Source organism: Chlamydotis macqueenii, chromosome 1 (genome assembly GCF_036417535.1).
Source record: "Chlamydotis macqueenii isolate bChlMac1 chromosome 1, bChlMac1.mat, whole genome shotgun sequence".
In the NCBI taxonomy this organism is placed as follows: Eukaryota; Metazoa; Chordata; class Aves; order Otidiformes; family Otididae; genus Chlamydotis; species Chlamydotis macqueenii.
Window position 1 is genome coordinate 189,985,227 of NC_141556.1, and position 14,383 is coordinate 189,999,609.

The 14,383-nt window shown below is 36.9% G+C and overlaps 1 protein-coding gene across 3 annotated transcripts in view; it reads left to right on the top strand.

Moving 5' to 3' along the window:
- DCLK1 (doublecortin like kinase 1) overlaps positions 1-13,628 on the top strand; it is a 257,253-nt gene extending 243,625 nt beyond the window's left edge. For all 3 annotated transcript variants that reach the window (XM_086771976.1, XM_086771974.1, XM_086771975.1), the window contains one exon: positions 8,756-13,628. In XM_086771976.1, the coding sequence (XP_086628102.1) occupies positions 8,756-8,813 (58 nt within the window). In that variant the 3' untranslated portion in view covers positions 8,814-13,628. The remainder of the gene's footprint in view (positions 1-8,755) is intronic.
- Positions 13,629-14,383: the final 755 nt, after the last annotated feature.

Sequence of the window (14,383 nt, forward strand, 5' to 3'; positions counted from 1 at the left end):
CTTCATTGTGTAACTGTGCCAGGGTGTCATTAGCTGGCTTAACCTGTATGATAAAATGGGACTCTGGGCGGGAGGGGGTTATTCTGGAGTGGGGGCAAGGAAGGATCCAGGTCTGATAGCCCACGCCAGGCTTGTGCACCTCCTCAATCAATCCAGAGCCCTGGAATTTCCATCAAGTGGTTATTTGCTGGCTTTTTTCCTTCTTATTACTCACAAGACCTGCGTTTTGATAGCTGGAGGAATTTTTATAATTTTCTTGCAAAACCTACATTTTCTAATACTGCGATGACTGAAGTGTTTAAAAACTCATCTGTGAGATGTTTGGAAAAACCTAGCAAGTTAACCACATTAGCGAAATAGCAGAGATGGTCACTGCAAGTGTTTCCAGTAAAGTAAAACCCCCACCCTGGATCATTTCACTGAGTGCATGGATCGGGCTACAGCACAGTTTCCATAAAACCTAGCAGTTCCCTGAGCGCACACTGAGGGTTAAGTGGATTCTGATATGGATGTTCTGCAGAAAGAAAAAAATTAAAATAATCCTACTTTTCAAGCAAAAGGTAGAAAAGCAGTTTGCACCCACCCATCTGCTAAGCACTGGCTAGCAAGAATTGAGAAATGCGTTCACTCCAAGTGCTCAAATGTGTGGTGGCACCTGTAATTCCAGCCTATGATGTCCCTTGTGTCGGTGGCTATAAGCCCACCACGATCTGCGAGGACATAGGAAAATCTGTTTGGTCTGCCTTGGCACTTGGCATCATGCTTCACAGGTTCTGGCCCTGTAACGCAGCAGCATAACATCTGCGCGTTTCAGTTGTGAGGAAGAAGGGAGTGGGGCCTGAGTGTCCAGATTTAGCTAAGTGTGGGTTTGATAGGATTAGGGGAATTTTTCTTTTCCACTTATGAAGGAAAGATGGCATTTTATGTCAAGCGGGACTTTGTCAAATAGTTGCAAATTTAATACCTCCTCTGTAAAATGGAGGAAAGCTCACATGAGCTTTATTTATCTTCCTGGAGTTTAATTGCTATCCATGATCTGCTTACACTCCTTCTCTACTTTACTATTTTTATTTAAAAAAACAAAACAAAACAAAAAAAAAAACCAAAAAACAAACCAGTGTTTCCATTCGCTATACACAGTCTTTGGATCTTTTAAAATCCCAGCTTCAGGGGGAGCAGACCAGAAACAGGAGCCTGTGATAAAAACGAGCGTCTCCTCTCAGATTGGCCTTGACTCAGTTTAACTGCCTAGCCCAGATTTTGAAACAAACCATATGCATTTTGGTGGGGGGTGGGGGGAGAAGACTCTAATTCTGCAACTTGGTAAATAAATAAAGGCTATTAAAAAAAAAAAAAAAAGCCCTTGGAATAAAGCGCTAGTAATGGCTTCCATCAGCATACAAAATGACACATCCCTGAATAATGGGCTGGAGCAGATGGGCGATAATCTCTCTTATTCATACATAAACTGCTCTGTTTTCCAGCTGGGGGCAGTAACAACAATGTTCGTAATTAGTATTTTCTAAACAGGGCACCTAGTGCGGAAAGGCAAATTGGGAGAGCAGGCCTCCTAGGCCTAGGTGCTTAATTAGGGAGTGCTGTAACAGGGGGTACCTCCCAACAGGCATTGCCTGTGTTTGGTCCCCTTTCATCTCCAAAAAACTGCTGTAGTGACCGAGATTTTAGTCTAAATCAACCCATTTCGATTTAGGAAGTGTTTACTTTTTAGTAGGAACTGTAAGGGCAAATGCAAAGCCTACGGAAAGCTATAAAACAGTTAATTTATCATAGGCCCATGAAAATTAACCTGGATTTGGAAGTATAGCGAAAAATGAAAGCAAGTCGCAAGGAAAATGTAACACTCCCTTTGTTAGTGTTAAACTATTCATTTCTTCACCACTTCTTTGATCGTTTTCATCCCTAGTTTCTAGTAGTCTGCTAAAGCATCTTTTTAAATGGCACCATTTCCTTCTTTAGTCAACCAGAAAACCTTTTCCTTTCTCTGCCTAAAAGACTTTCCTCTCCAAAGTACCTCAAAGTCCTACTTTTCTGAGCACTCGTTCCGCATCCTGTTTTATTCCCTTTCAGGAAGATAATATGTGCAAAAGTGATGTGACTTTTTTGTGATAGTAAAATATAACAAACTTTACGTACAATACTAGTTGTAGCAGGTGTGAGATATAATGCTTGGAAAATCTTAGAGCGTTCCTTGAATATAAGGAACAGAAAAGACACAGGGGCCAAATCAGTAAAATTACTTGGACCCCAGACTGATGCATGCTTTAAAAGAAGACGACCTAATGCTGTCCGGCCACCAGCCCTGCAATCAGAAGTGCAGAAAGGCCAAAGCAGCGTTAGTAGGGGATGAGACCTGGATGTCCGTCCCAGTCAAAGCCCCGCAGTCTGCCCTGCCCCAAGGCTGGTGAAACGTTATTTGTTCTTGATAACCAGAAAAACCAACCTTGGTGTAGCTGGGTAGTGCCCATGGTGCAGTTGTGTCATCATTCATACTAAATTGCCAATGTCAACTCAAGTCAAACTCAACAGAGATCACCTGTCTCTGAGCAGAGGTACTATGTTTGCGGTTTCTTTTTTTTTTTTCTCCAAAGTTAGTCTGTTCTGTAATAGATCTCTTTGTAGAAGGGTTCAAGCCAATGCATTCATCTTTTATAATTTCCCTTCTACTGAAACTTAGCAACAGTGACCACAAAAAATCCCAATGACACCTGCGTTGTCCTTTCAGAAATATCATAACTGATTTACTTTCTTATAAGGAACTTTTCTTTAAAATTTACTTAACTGAGGCTTTTAACAGTTTGTGTGACTCAAGTTTTTTGCCTTTCTTGTAGCTAAGCCAGAATATTAAGAGTGAAAGTATCTCAAGCCTTCTCTTTAGCCCCAAATCTTGCAGTGTCCAGTCCATAGCCACCTTCAGCTGCTTTACCCGTTTCTCCTAATGGCAGCATGTTTTAGAGGCAATACTTTGCATAACTTACCAATGTTTTCTTCAGCTTTGTATTTCCTTACTAGTTCTGCTTTATATCTGAATCTTAACATTATTTTAATCTGCTACTGACAAAATGGCCTGAATTTTCTGCCTTTTCTGGGCTGATTCAGAATAACAAGGAAACATCAGAGTCTCTAATGTAAAATATTAGTATATGTAGTATTACATGTAAGATTACTATAAAATGTTAGTGTATCTTATTTTATATATATATCCACAGACACTATACAAAAGCTAAAGGAGAAAAATAAATCCCAGAAAATGTATGGAAAAGTCATTATTGATCTTATCTGTGTAATGACGATAGCAAGGAGATCAGTTACATTGGATGCTGAATGAAATCATCAACCCAGTCAATACTGAATTCATAAAATACTGGATTTTTAAAATACAGTTCTCACTGTCAGAGTTTTAAAAGTATCTGAATAGCTCCTTTGAAAACCCATAGTTCCATCCTCTGTGCTTGGTTCCTGATTCCCATTGTTTTGCATCTGTCAAGTTACTTACACCTGTCCCAAGTGGATACAATACACTTTCAAGTCAAAAGTTACAGCCAGACATCTTGACAATGGGACAAGCTTGCTATCTGTAAAGTGCCATTTTTAATACCATAAAAACCTCTGTAAACTGAATATTGGTAAAAACAGGCAAACATCTAAACTCGTTTAACATCTCTTCTCCTGCTTTTTGACTAAGAAAACCACAATTGATTTAAAAACTATAAATAAAATTCATCCATGCAAACAACTTGGCCCTAAGTCTTTTCCACGTGTAATTGAAAACAGCTGAGGAATCGTGTCTCTAAAAAGGGGGGATGTCAAAGAGTAAACACAAACTTAAATACAGCAGTATGAATTCAGCAGTTATACGTGTAGAATACTTGTCTTTGTATTCACTCACCAATACAGTACAAAGCATACATCAAATTGATTTGGTTTTCTTTCTTTTTTACTTTCATTTTAACTAAATTTCATGCCAGAAGTTACATGGTGCGCTAATGCACTGGCCTTTTGTATTTGGAGGTCTAGGTTCAAATCCACTCGATTAATTTGTCCCCTCGATGTGGTCATTTGCACGTCTCCAAATCACCGTGTAACTTGACTTAGTTATAGCTTGTGCCTGAGGGGCTAAAAATAACGTGTCTTTCACTCCTGGACTGAGGTGCATTGCTAAGTTTGAAGTACTTTCCGAAAAGTGTCTTGAATCATGAATCAATCACACACACACATATATATATATATTTATATATATATATATATATAACCTGAAAAACCCATGGAAAAAATAAAAAAAAAGATCAGACTGAAGGCTGCCTGGTTCATGCTACAAGCATTGTTTAATGGTCATTTCTACAGTAAGGAAACCTGCCATTACATATCTCAATGTATCGAGGTCACTAGCCAGAAGCTTAAGGAAGTAAGGTAAAATTATCTACCTGTGAACATTTAAATATGTGCATACATACCCCTCTATATAAAAGAATGCACTGGAAGAGAAATACTAATGTTTCAGTACATATGTCCATGCAATTCCACACACTAAACAAAGCATTACAAAAATTGCAAACAAATTACAAATACGCTCCTGCAGAATGAAAACGACTGAAGGGAAGGGTTTCTTAGATTAATGCATGAACAGCTGCATCCCCAGTTCAGTCTCCTGGCTGGTATGAATAATGGATAGGCTAAGAGGCAAAATGCACAATAATATTCTTTTATTAATGAAATGGATATATATCTGTATTTGGTGGCCAGGAGTAAATTAAGACAAGTTAATAAGAAAAACAGTCACTGCTCGCATTCATAAGCTGCAGTTACTTCAATCCAGTAATTACTGACCTGACAGAAAATATCACCCCACAGCTAAAATAAGGTGCTTCCCACTGCAAATCCAACGTATATATCAAAGCAGTTGTAGCTTCTGAATGTCTGTTCATAAACAGAGTTCAACATTTTCCAAGAAAAAAAGAATTTGAATGGCTCAGCAGCCCTGCAATGTCAAGAGGTAGAAATCAGGATGAAGACACTCCCTATGGCAAAATCCTGTAAAAATGCTAGATGCACCTTAGTATATCAGTGACAGAAACAATGATTTTAAAATAATGCTCTGTTACTTCAGATTAAATGCATTTCCAACAATGGCTTGTTAACTGTTTGGTACCGGGTGTCAGGATTACAAAATGTTGATGCAAAATACATTAGTGCTTAATGAAGTGCTTCAGACCCATCAGCACCAAACTATTAGAGGCAATCCACTTAGCTGCTGCTGGATAAGAAGCTCTACATTTCCTCATATGGAGTGTAAGAGGACAGCTGCATATCTTAAATAAGAATGGTATCCTTACATTTTCGTTGCCATTACTATCATATAGTGTTCAAAGTTCTCACTCTCTCACCTCGAGCCGGGGAAAGAAAAAGTCAAAATGTGATAATGAAAATCTGAGATTTGCAGCCCTGTGAAGCTTAAGTGCACTTCAGATCCTCTTATTATTTATTGAAAGAGTAGCTTAAAGTAGAAATTCTCTGGAAATACATAATGGACCAGTTCACGCACCAGCGAACCACCCAGCTGAATAGTTGATGAAATAATAAATCCATTAAACCAAGGCAATGCGTATAAGAGGCCTTTATTACAAAACCAGTAATAATAATGAAAAAGCTGACTTTCGGAATATGCCCACATGCATATGAGGATACAGTAGGTGAAAATTGCTCTTACAAAACACATACAGTCAATACTCCAAGTATTTTACCATCTCCCCTGTATTCCAAAGCATTAATCTATTATATTTTGAAATTCTTCAGAGATAAAAAAAAATAACCATGACCTCATTAAATGAAAAATAGCATTTATGCAGAATGCAGAGCAACCATATCGCCTTGGAGTGTAAGAGACACTGGAAGTGCAAAACAGCATTGTAACATTGGGCAGAATAAGCCTGGTCTTGCAAGTTCTGTAGGGCTTGTGAGTACTCTGTGGCCAGAACTAACCCATTTTGTGATTCTGACACATGAAATGCCAAATGTTAGAATATGAGCTGTGTATTTTTGCTTTCACTAGATAAATACTTCCTTCTTTAGCTCTCTGTGACTTTATACATTTTTATTCGATAAGCTCTTTGGGTGAGAAAGGCTCTGAATGCCTCTCAGCCCAGGAGTGTAACCGCAATAATGCCCCTGAGTCTACAAGCATGCCTTTATAAAGACCAATTAGATCAAAATCAAGGGAGACTTCAGATAAAAATGTAAAGAAAAACACAGTCTCGAAATATCTCAAGAAGTTTCTGATGGGTTAGGAAGCCAGAAATATTTGGTCCTACAAACTACAGCATAAGGTGCTGGCTTAAGTGGGATCATCAGGATTTTTTGCTTAACATTTTTTATTAACAAGGCAGGAAGTGCCTTTATGTATATTTAAACAAGTATGTTTAAACAGAAGCACCCAAAACTTCCCTAAAAATGGTAGAAAAGTAGTATATTGGGGTTTATTTTTTAAAGATATCTTTAAAATTATGTCCTGATATTTAGTTATCTAGATAGTTTGGCAATTTCATAATTTTGTCCTTTAAAAGAAAGCAATACCCTAGGCTAAATTTCAAAAAGAATCTTTTATTCAAGAGTATTCACTTCTCTGTAACTTATCTACTTTTAAATACCTTCAGTTATTACATATACATTTACCATTCTCGTGTAGCAGATTTTAAAAATACATTTTGAACTTAATGCAAGTATTTTATTTATTTGGCCAGAAATGTTTAACTTTCTCAGAGGAGAGTATCTATTACCACAGGATGATGTGATGTGGTTTAAACTTTAAATAAATGCTTGTTTCCTGTAAGCATAAAAAAATGTTTTAAGTGGAAATCTGTATTTTATAGAATGGTAATATATGCCATTCTTTTCAATTTTCACACAGAATTACATGCAGTATGCAGTATATTCACTATGTGTAAAAGATCTAGGTATTCTTCTGTTTCACATTAAAAAATAATAAAAAACTGAATTGGTTCAAGGCTAAGAAATGTAGAAGGCATTGAAAATACTGATTAGAGCTCTTAACCAAAAGATTATCAGTAAACAAAGAAATTCTCAGCAGATGAGAAGTGTTGGATTTTGTAGCAATTATTATTTAAAGTACATGGATGAACTTATTTAAGTTAATTATTTTACCCCGTTAAGGCAGTGCTTTGTAGGTTCTTGACACAAAAATAATAGTTCAGCAATTTAGCCTAACTAAATCCATTTGCTGTAGTAGCTCTGTACTCTTGTCCATCTTTCTGTCTCTATTACATCATTATTGAATGCTGATTGCATTATTTTAAAGCAGGGATTGCTATAATGCAATTCTGCACTGGTATGATGGATTTAGTTTCCATTTTGTTCTCAAAAATATGTTGGCTATAAATACATCTCTGCTGCCCTATGAGGCTCACATTATAACTGGTAAATTTTCTAGAGAAATCAGTCATGTATATCTCAAGAGAAAACAGTAAATCCTTTGAAGCAGAATAACCTTTTGACAGCATTCTTTTAAATGGAGATTTTCATACTAGGGACAAATTGTACAAGCCTTAGCTGTTAAACTTATTCAGTTCTTGAAGTTATCTTTGCCTCCAGTGCCGTGATCAGATATTTGTTTGCATTTTGTATGTCATCTTACTAGCCACCTGCCTTTTCCCATTTTGCTTTTCAAAAAAAAAAAATCCGTGGGCCATGTTTTAAGAAGGCAGCTCTGCTTCAAAAGGCAGTCAACTATGTGTCAAAGTGCTCTTGCTGAATCAAGGCCATCCTGTTGAAGTTGTAATTTTACAGCAATTTCAGGGACTTCAGTCTAATACTCTGTAATCAAGAAATCAGCAAAACCCAGTCCCATCCTTGAAATAATTGTCCAGAGTTGTGCTGCCCTTACCTGGATTGCAGTTTCGCCTTGTAAATGTGCCAGACAAAGCAGAAGAAAGGATGTGGCTAGAAGTCACAGCCATCTTATGTGACTTGCATTCTCAACAGTGGCAGAAACTGATCAAAATATAAAGCCCAGCAAGTTTTTCTTCCCCATTTCCAGATGCTCTAGATAGAACTAGATAAAATTAGCAGAGTATTTAATTCGATAGACGTTGGTTAACAAGAGGAGACAGGGTGGTCAGGCTAAACGGGTCTTTCTGTCAGAGCTCTTCAGCACTCTCCCTAAGAACATCCATTGAATGGCATGAGGAAGTGTCAAAGAGATGGGCTAGCTCCCTTCCATTTTTGTTTTTCTCTCTTGTCTGACAGCTTCATCACAATCCATCTTTGTTAGCCGATTGCACTGACTTGAACATGGGTGAATGTGTATCAGCCTTCATTAGGCCAAATAAAAAATAAGCGGTACATCTCTGCCTTGCCTCTAGAAACAGATTTATACTTTGAGAAGGGTGGGGTGAAGGTCAGTTGGTATTTGGCTTGAAATTTGAATCTATTAAAGGATGAAATTAATAGCATCCAGAAGTAGAACATATGGCATTCATATATATGGTACGGTATCTGCTTGATGATGTCACGCTACCTCTTAAGGTTTGGGAAATGCACTTTTTAAAGCATTTAGCTATGTTGTGGGCTAAACCTTTCAGACCTGACTGAGACAGAACAGGTTTAATTTGGTCTGAACATTTATTATCCCTGGTATTTTCAGGCCACGTAAAAACTCATGGTTTTCATTAGCGTTGCATTTCACAGCCTAATTTCATTTATTCTTATTTTATGCCCCTGCCAGACCACCGCTCTTGATAAGGAGAGGCAGGTTTTCCGACGAAGACGCAACCAGGATGTGAGGGGACGTTATAAGGCACAGCAGGCTCCACCTGAACTCAACTCTGAATCGGAAGACTATTCACCAAGTTCATCCGAGACTGTTCGCTCACCTAACTCACCCTTTTAATAAAACACTTTTACTCGAAAGTCTTGGCTTTAACCCTTTGAGACCCTAAAAATCCTTCAGACGTGAGTGAAATGATTACAGCTGACCTATCCAGCAGTAAGAGCTGGGATGGTGGAACACAAAAGAGTGCTTACAGAATCTTTGTAAGAATAATTTGCTAATTGATTGAAATACTTGTTCTCTGTTTAGATTGCAACTTGCTGCTAATACGATCCTCAAAGGGTTAAGGCTATTTTGCTTTTTTATTTAAAGATAGAAGCAGTGAATGTTTTCATCAGTGAAGCTAGGAACTGCAGTATGTAATTTTAGCACGTGTTAACCCTCTGAGTAAATGATCAACCTAAATCTTGACAACCCACATTAGGGCTTTATTCTGGCTTTTTTGCTTTTGTACGCACATATCTTTTATAATACCCTAAAGTTCCTTGCCTATTTCTGGCCACAACAGTATCAAGTGCACTGTTGCTTAGGGGTTACAAATATAGGCTTTAAAAATGAAAATAAGATTAAACAAACAGCTTGTTCTAAACCTGCCTGATAATTCCACAGGGAGTGACTGTTGTTGGAGAATATTATGCAGGCTAAATGGAAAATACAGTTTAGGGCAGCCTCATAGTTTACAGAGGATGACATGATGGCGGCCACAAAAGGTTGCTTCCAAATCCTTTGCTGCTAATGACAATGCAGAGTCTTGGAAAATGGCTTGAGGACACGTTCTGTCATTTAATGGTATGTAATGATCTAGTTGAGAAGTTCCTGGTTCCTTTTGCCTCACATTCAGAAATGTACAGGCATCCTTTCAGCATGACCTGATTATTCCAGGAGAGTCACTTTTAAAGATTAACATTGATGAGAATTACCTTTAAAATAGCTAGAGTATTTCTAAATCAGGAAAAATACAAGCAATTTGTTATATATGTAAAGTCTAAAGTGAATTGGTGAAAGTTTTGTTGTAGAATGGAGAACTAAAAATGATTCACCAGTTCTATTTGTAATATTTAATAAAATGGGCATTTACACAGAATATACATATTTCTGGTTTGCTAAAACCTCAACAGAGTATTATAGGATTTTATTTAACCATTATCCTAAAGTTGGCTTCCACAGAAATACTACACTTTGTAGACTTTTGCTTCAAATGTGATAATTTGAAAGAAAAATTATTATAAAATCACTTGGAATTTCACTTGAATGAAAAAGGTAACTTCCAAAATCCAATTCTACAATAAAAAAAAATTATGAAATTTATACTTTCTGTTATTGCTCATATAAAATGGAAATTTTCTCCTCTAACGTTACAATTTTCTCAGTATTTTTGAAAAGTCACATAAATGTGGTTTCCTCTCTCTCCTTGTGCTTTTTTTCTCTTTATTTCTCCCTTTTTCTTTCATATCATACAGCTAGGAATATTAATATGCTGCCCAAAAAAATTGCAGATTTTCTTACTGGAAATATAAATAATTTTCAGAGGAATGGGGCAAGTTGCCCGTAGTGCCATTTCCATTCTGAGTTATGTTTCCTCATGGAACTGTCCATAAGAGTGGTTGTGGCAGCAGATGTGTACCTGCAGCTTGTTGGAGCTAATGTGATGCTCTTTTGCATTTCTAGTTGGAAGTATCAGTTGAACCATATTTCAAGAAACATTGAAATTGCTTTGTTTCGCCATCCTTTAAAATGTATCTTTCATTGTCTCAGTCATGAAAATTTATATATTGAAATCTCTGAAGATTTCAAATACAGGAATTTCATCTTGTGAGTCTTCACAGAAGTAGAACAAGTGTTTCATACAGAATGCAGTTAATGTAACCCAATGTTATTAATCCAGAAGTGAGACATTTAGTCAAAACTAGATCTCCAGACTTCCTTAGTAATACAGAGAGGTGAGCATTTCCAGGTTTAATTCATCTCACCTGTCATGGGCATGCATTTTAGGTAGGACTCACGCTTTAATTCACCTATTGCTCTCACTCCATTGACTGTAGAAGGAGCTGCTGGTGGAAGCTTACATGAGATACCAAACTTGAGATCATGAGTTTAGTAGAATGAATCTCACCCTAAGCCATCAGGAGACTCTGATCTTTGAACGTATGTCCATGGGCAGAAGGCCGGTGCATGGCCTCAGTTACTCTTTTTGGAATGTGAGTAACACAAGTGAAGCACATACGTGTCTTGTTGGAGAACTTCACGGGGGCAAGAGATGAAAGGATGAAGGAACTGCCATACAACGTTCTCAGATTTTAGAGTTTCAGAAAGTGGAAGACCATTGACCATGCCCATCCAACTTAGAGTCACTGCAGAGAGCAGACCCTTGGTAGATAGGGAACAGCCACCACCATTGTGATGTTAAAGGCTGTAGTTTGATAACATTTGGATAGGAAAGGGGTTATTTTTCCATGAGACCAAACCCTCAGCCAAGGTAAATCCCCCTTTGCCATCAGTTTACAGTGGATCAGGATCTGGCACATGTTTTTCCGGCATTGCCCTTTCCACACCATATCACACAGCCTTTGCTTTAGAAGACATATGACTCAACCATGGTAATACATTTGGTAATAAAAAAGCGTCCATCAATACCACATGCTCCTTGAGTATTGGGAAGACTTCCCAGTCATTCATGTTCATTCTTCTTAATTAGAGAGGGAAGTTAGAAGGAAAAAAAATATAAAAATATGCTTCACCTTATGCATTAAAAATATTATTCAAAAACCCATCTGGGATTTTCCTATCACCTTTGCTTTGGAATACAGAGTTTTCATTAAAATAAGATGTTTGGCTCCTTCATCTTACACCATCTTGTACTACTTAAAATGTATGTAAAAATAATCCTAGATCCTGAAGTCCCTACTCATCTGCAACGTCTTATATGTTTCTGATCTTTGGTTCATATTTTATGAACATAACTATAAAAATATTTATTTTAAGTTATTTTTAGATCTGTGAGAGATTGGCTTTCAAATTGCTGATAGCCTCTTTTTAGGCTTCAAGGAAAGGTATCTGAGCATTTAAACTGTTTTAAAAGTGGTTTCCATGATGGTTTTAAATATATCCATATATATTTTAAAATATAACCATATATATGTATATATATGTATGGTTTCATGGAAATAATAATGGTTCAGGCTTGTTTGGCAGAGGTTGCCCCTTTTTTTTGTCTAACCTCTGAATTCCTAGGGTAAGTGAAGACAGAATACATGGCCCTAAAAGACTTGAAATCAAAGATAACAGACTATTTCTAATGTGATAATCTGGGAGAGTATGTAGCACACTGTGGTCATTGTACTGTAATACATACCAGTTCTCCTGACTTCTTTCTTCATTTCCCTTTTGAATCATTGCATCGTCTTGGTGCGAAATGTGAAAACAAATTTTTCTTTTTTTTTTAATGCTTTTTACATATACAAGGCCGACTTCCTCCCATCAAACCTATGTAGTTAGCCGAGATGGATGGCAGTTGTGGTAGGCACCATCTATCACCAAGGAGATGGAGAGAAGCACTTCAAAAGAGTGATTCAGATCATCTGATATTTGGTCTCTGGAGATGCCTGTCGATCTGATCTTCGTATTGACAGAAGAGTAGAACAGGGTCACTTCCAGCTTAATTCCTCTCAGTTAAATATAAGAGGGGATAACGTGGACTCCAACCTAAGTGCAATATTCTAGTGAACTTACATGCAATAAGTAAACTTCTTTGATATAAAAATGTAGTACTGATAGGTGATAGCACAGGATTAGTTAAATGGTACTAAGCTGGGCATTGTCTCATCTGGATTTATCCATCTAAGAGTTACACATCTAATCCAGGGCAATCATCTAAGCTTCCCTTATAGTTGCTAGAGACTGGCTTCTCTAGTGGATAGTGAAAATTCTAGGATGGATGAATTACTCACTAGATGAGGTGTGTAGCCCAAATATATTTAGAATATGATTTATTAAGTCATAACATATAAATTAATATTTCTGTAATTTGCAATTTTCATTGTATTAATGTACAAAAAATCCAGAATATTATGGTTCTACTCAGAGGGTTAACAGAAAAGCACTAGGCATGCTGATTACATTGGTGTATCCAAACTGCTTTGCTTTTTTAGCCAGTGTTTGCTGATTTTTTCAGAAAATTATTGAAAAATTTCAAGTTTGAAATAATTTAAGTGTTGTTGTTTAAGGAATTTCTATAACCAAATTAATCTTATTTTTAGCTTAACTTATCACAGGAATAATATGTATCATTGATGCAGTGTAAGTCTGTAGTTATCAATTTTATTAATTCCACAAGTGATTCCAGAAACCTCTTTTTTTTTTTAAGTACTCACTATAGAGCTTACAATGGTGGCATAGGTGACTGAGACTGTCTTTCTTATTGGTAAACAAACAATATTGTAATTTCAAGGAAGTCCTAAGAATCAGCTTTTCAGTTTGGTAGTGTACTAGTTAGGGGAAAGCTATCTCATGACATGCATTGTGTAAATCATCTTTGTAGATGAAGATTGTTCATATTAATGAACACATTCTTTTTTCCTTGACATTGTAGCAAAAACTGTTTACTTGTTAATGAACAACCAATACATTAATTTGCTTCAGACTGTTAGAGGGGAAAGTGAGATTCCAGTCATTGACAATGTTATTGCTTTACAGTAGCCCTCATCTAATTTAAATGTGGTGCATACTACAATAAGCAAAGCCAAACCTGTGAATAAACTCCTGAAAAAGCCTGGTGGGTCTTTATTCAGTTGGGTGCTCGCATACAGTAGCATGTGACAGCAGGACGGCTTTCAAGAATTGTTGAAATGAAAGCGATATATCCTCAAATAAGAGCTAAATTGCAATCCTTTCCCTATGGGGCATATATGTTTAAAAAGAAAAAGAAAAGAAAAGAAAAATTGTCTCAGAGGTTTGCAGTGCTACTATATTGCCACAAGGCAAGTACATTAAATCATTGTTATTTGCTAGCCTAGAGTGTATGTTAGAAAATGGCATCTTTTTTATTTAGTTTAGGTTGTGGGCAGGGAGAGCTTTCCTAATATTATTGCAGTGCCTGCTAGTGCTGCCATGGTTAAGGCTGTGTTAGTATTTCCATTATAAACTCTTAAATCTCAAAGGTTTTTAATTTGATCGTAAAAATTTGCTTCAGGCAGAAACTTGGCATACAATTTTTTCAGCTCAGAGAGATTCTTTTCCTAAAATATGATGGAAATCAGCTTGACCTTTTCGACATTTATTTTCTAAGTGTACACAAACATTCACACAGACACACAAGTGGGAGCAGCTTCAACAAAGGCCATTTTATGCAGCTGATTTCAGATGTGTTACATTTCCAGGCGTGTCTCGCAGGTCTTAACTACAAAGGTGACAGCTCAGAACTTTTGGGCATTTTGAAAACCAGGGAGAAAACTCAGAGAAAAAAAAAAAAAACCAAACCAAAAAACGTGATCAAGAGCAAAAGCGTTCCACATGTGGGAGAGTTTT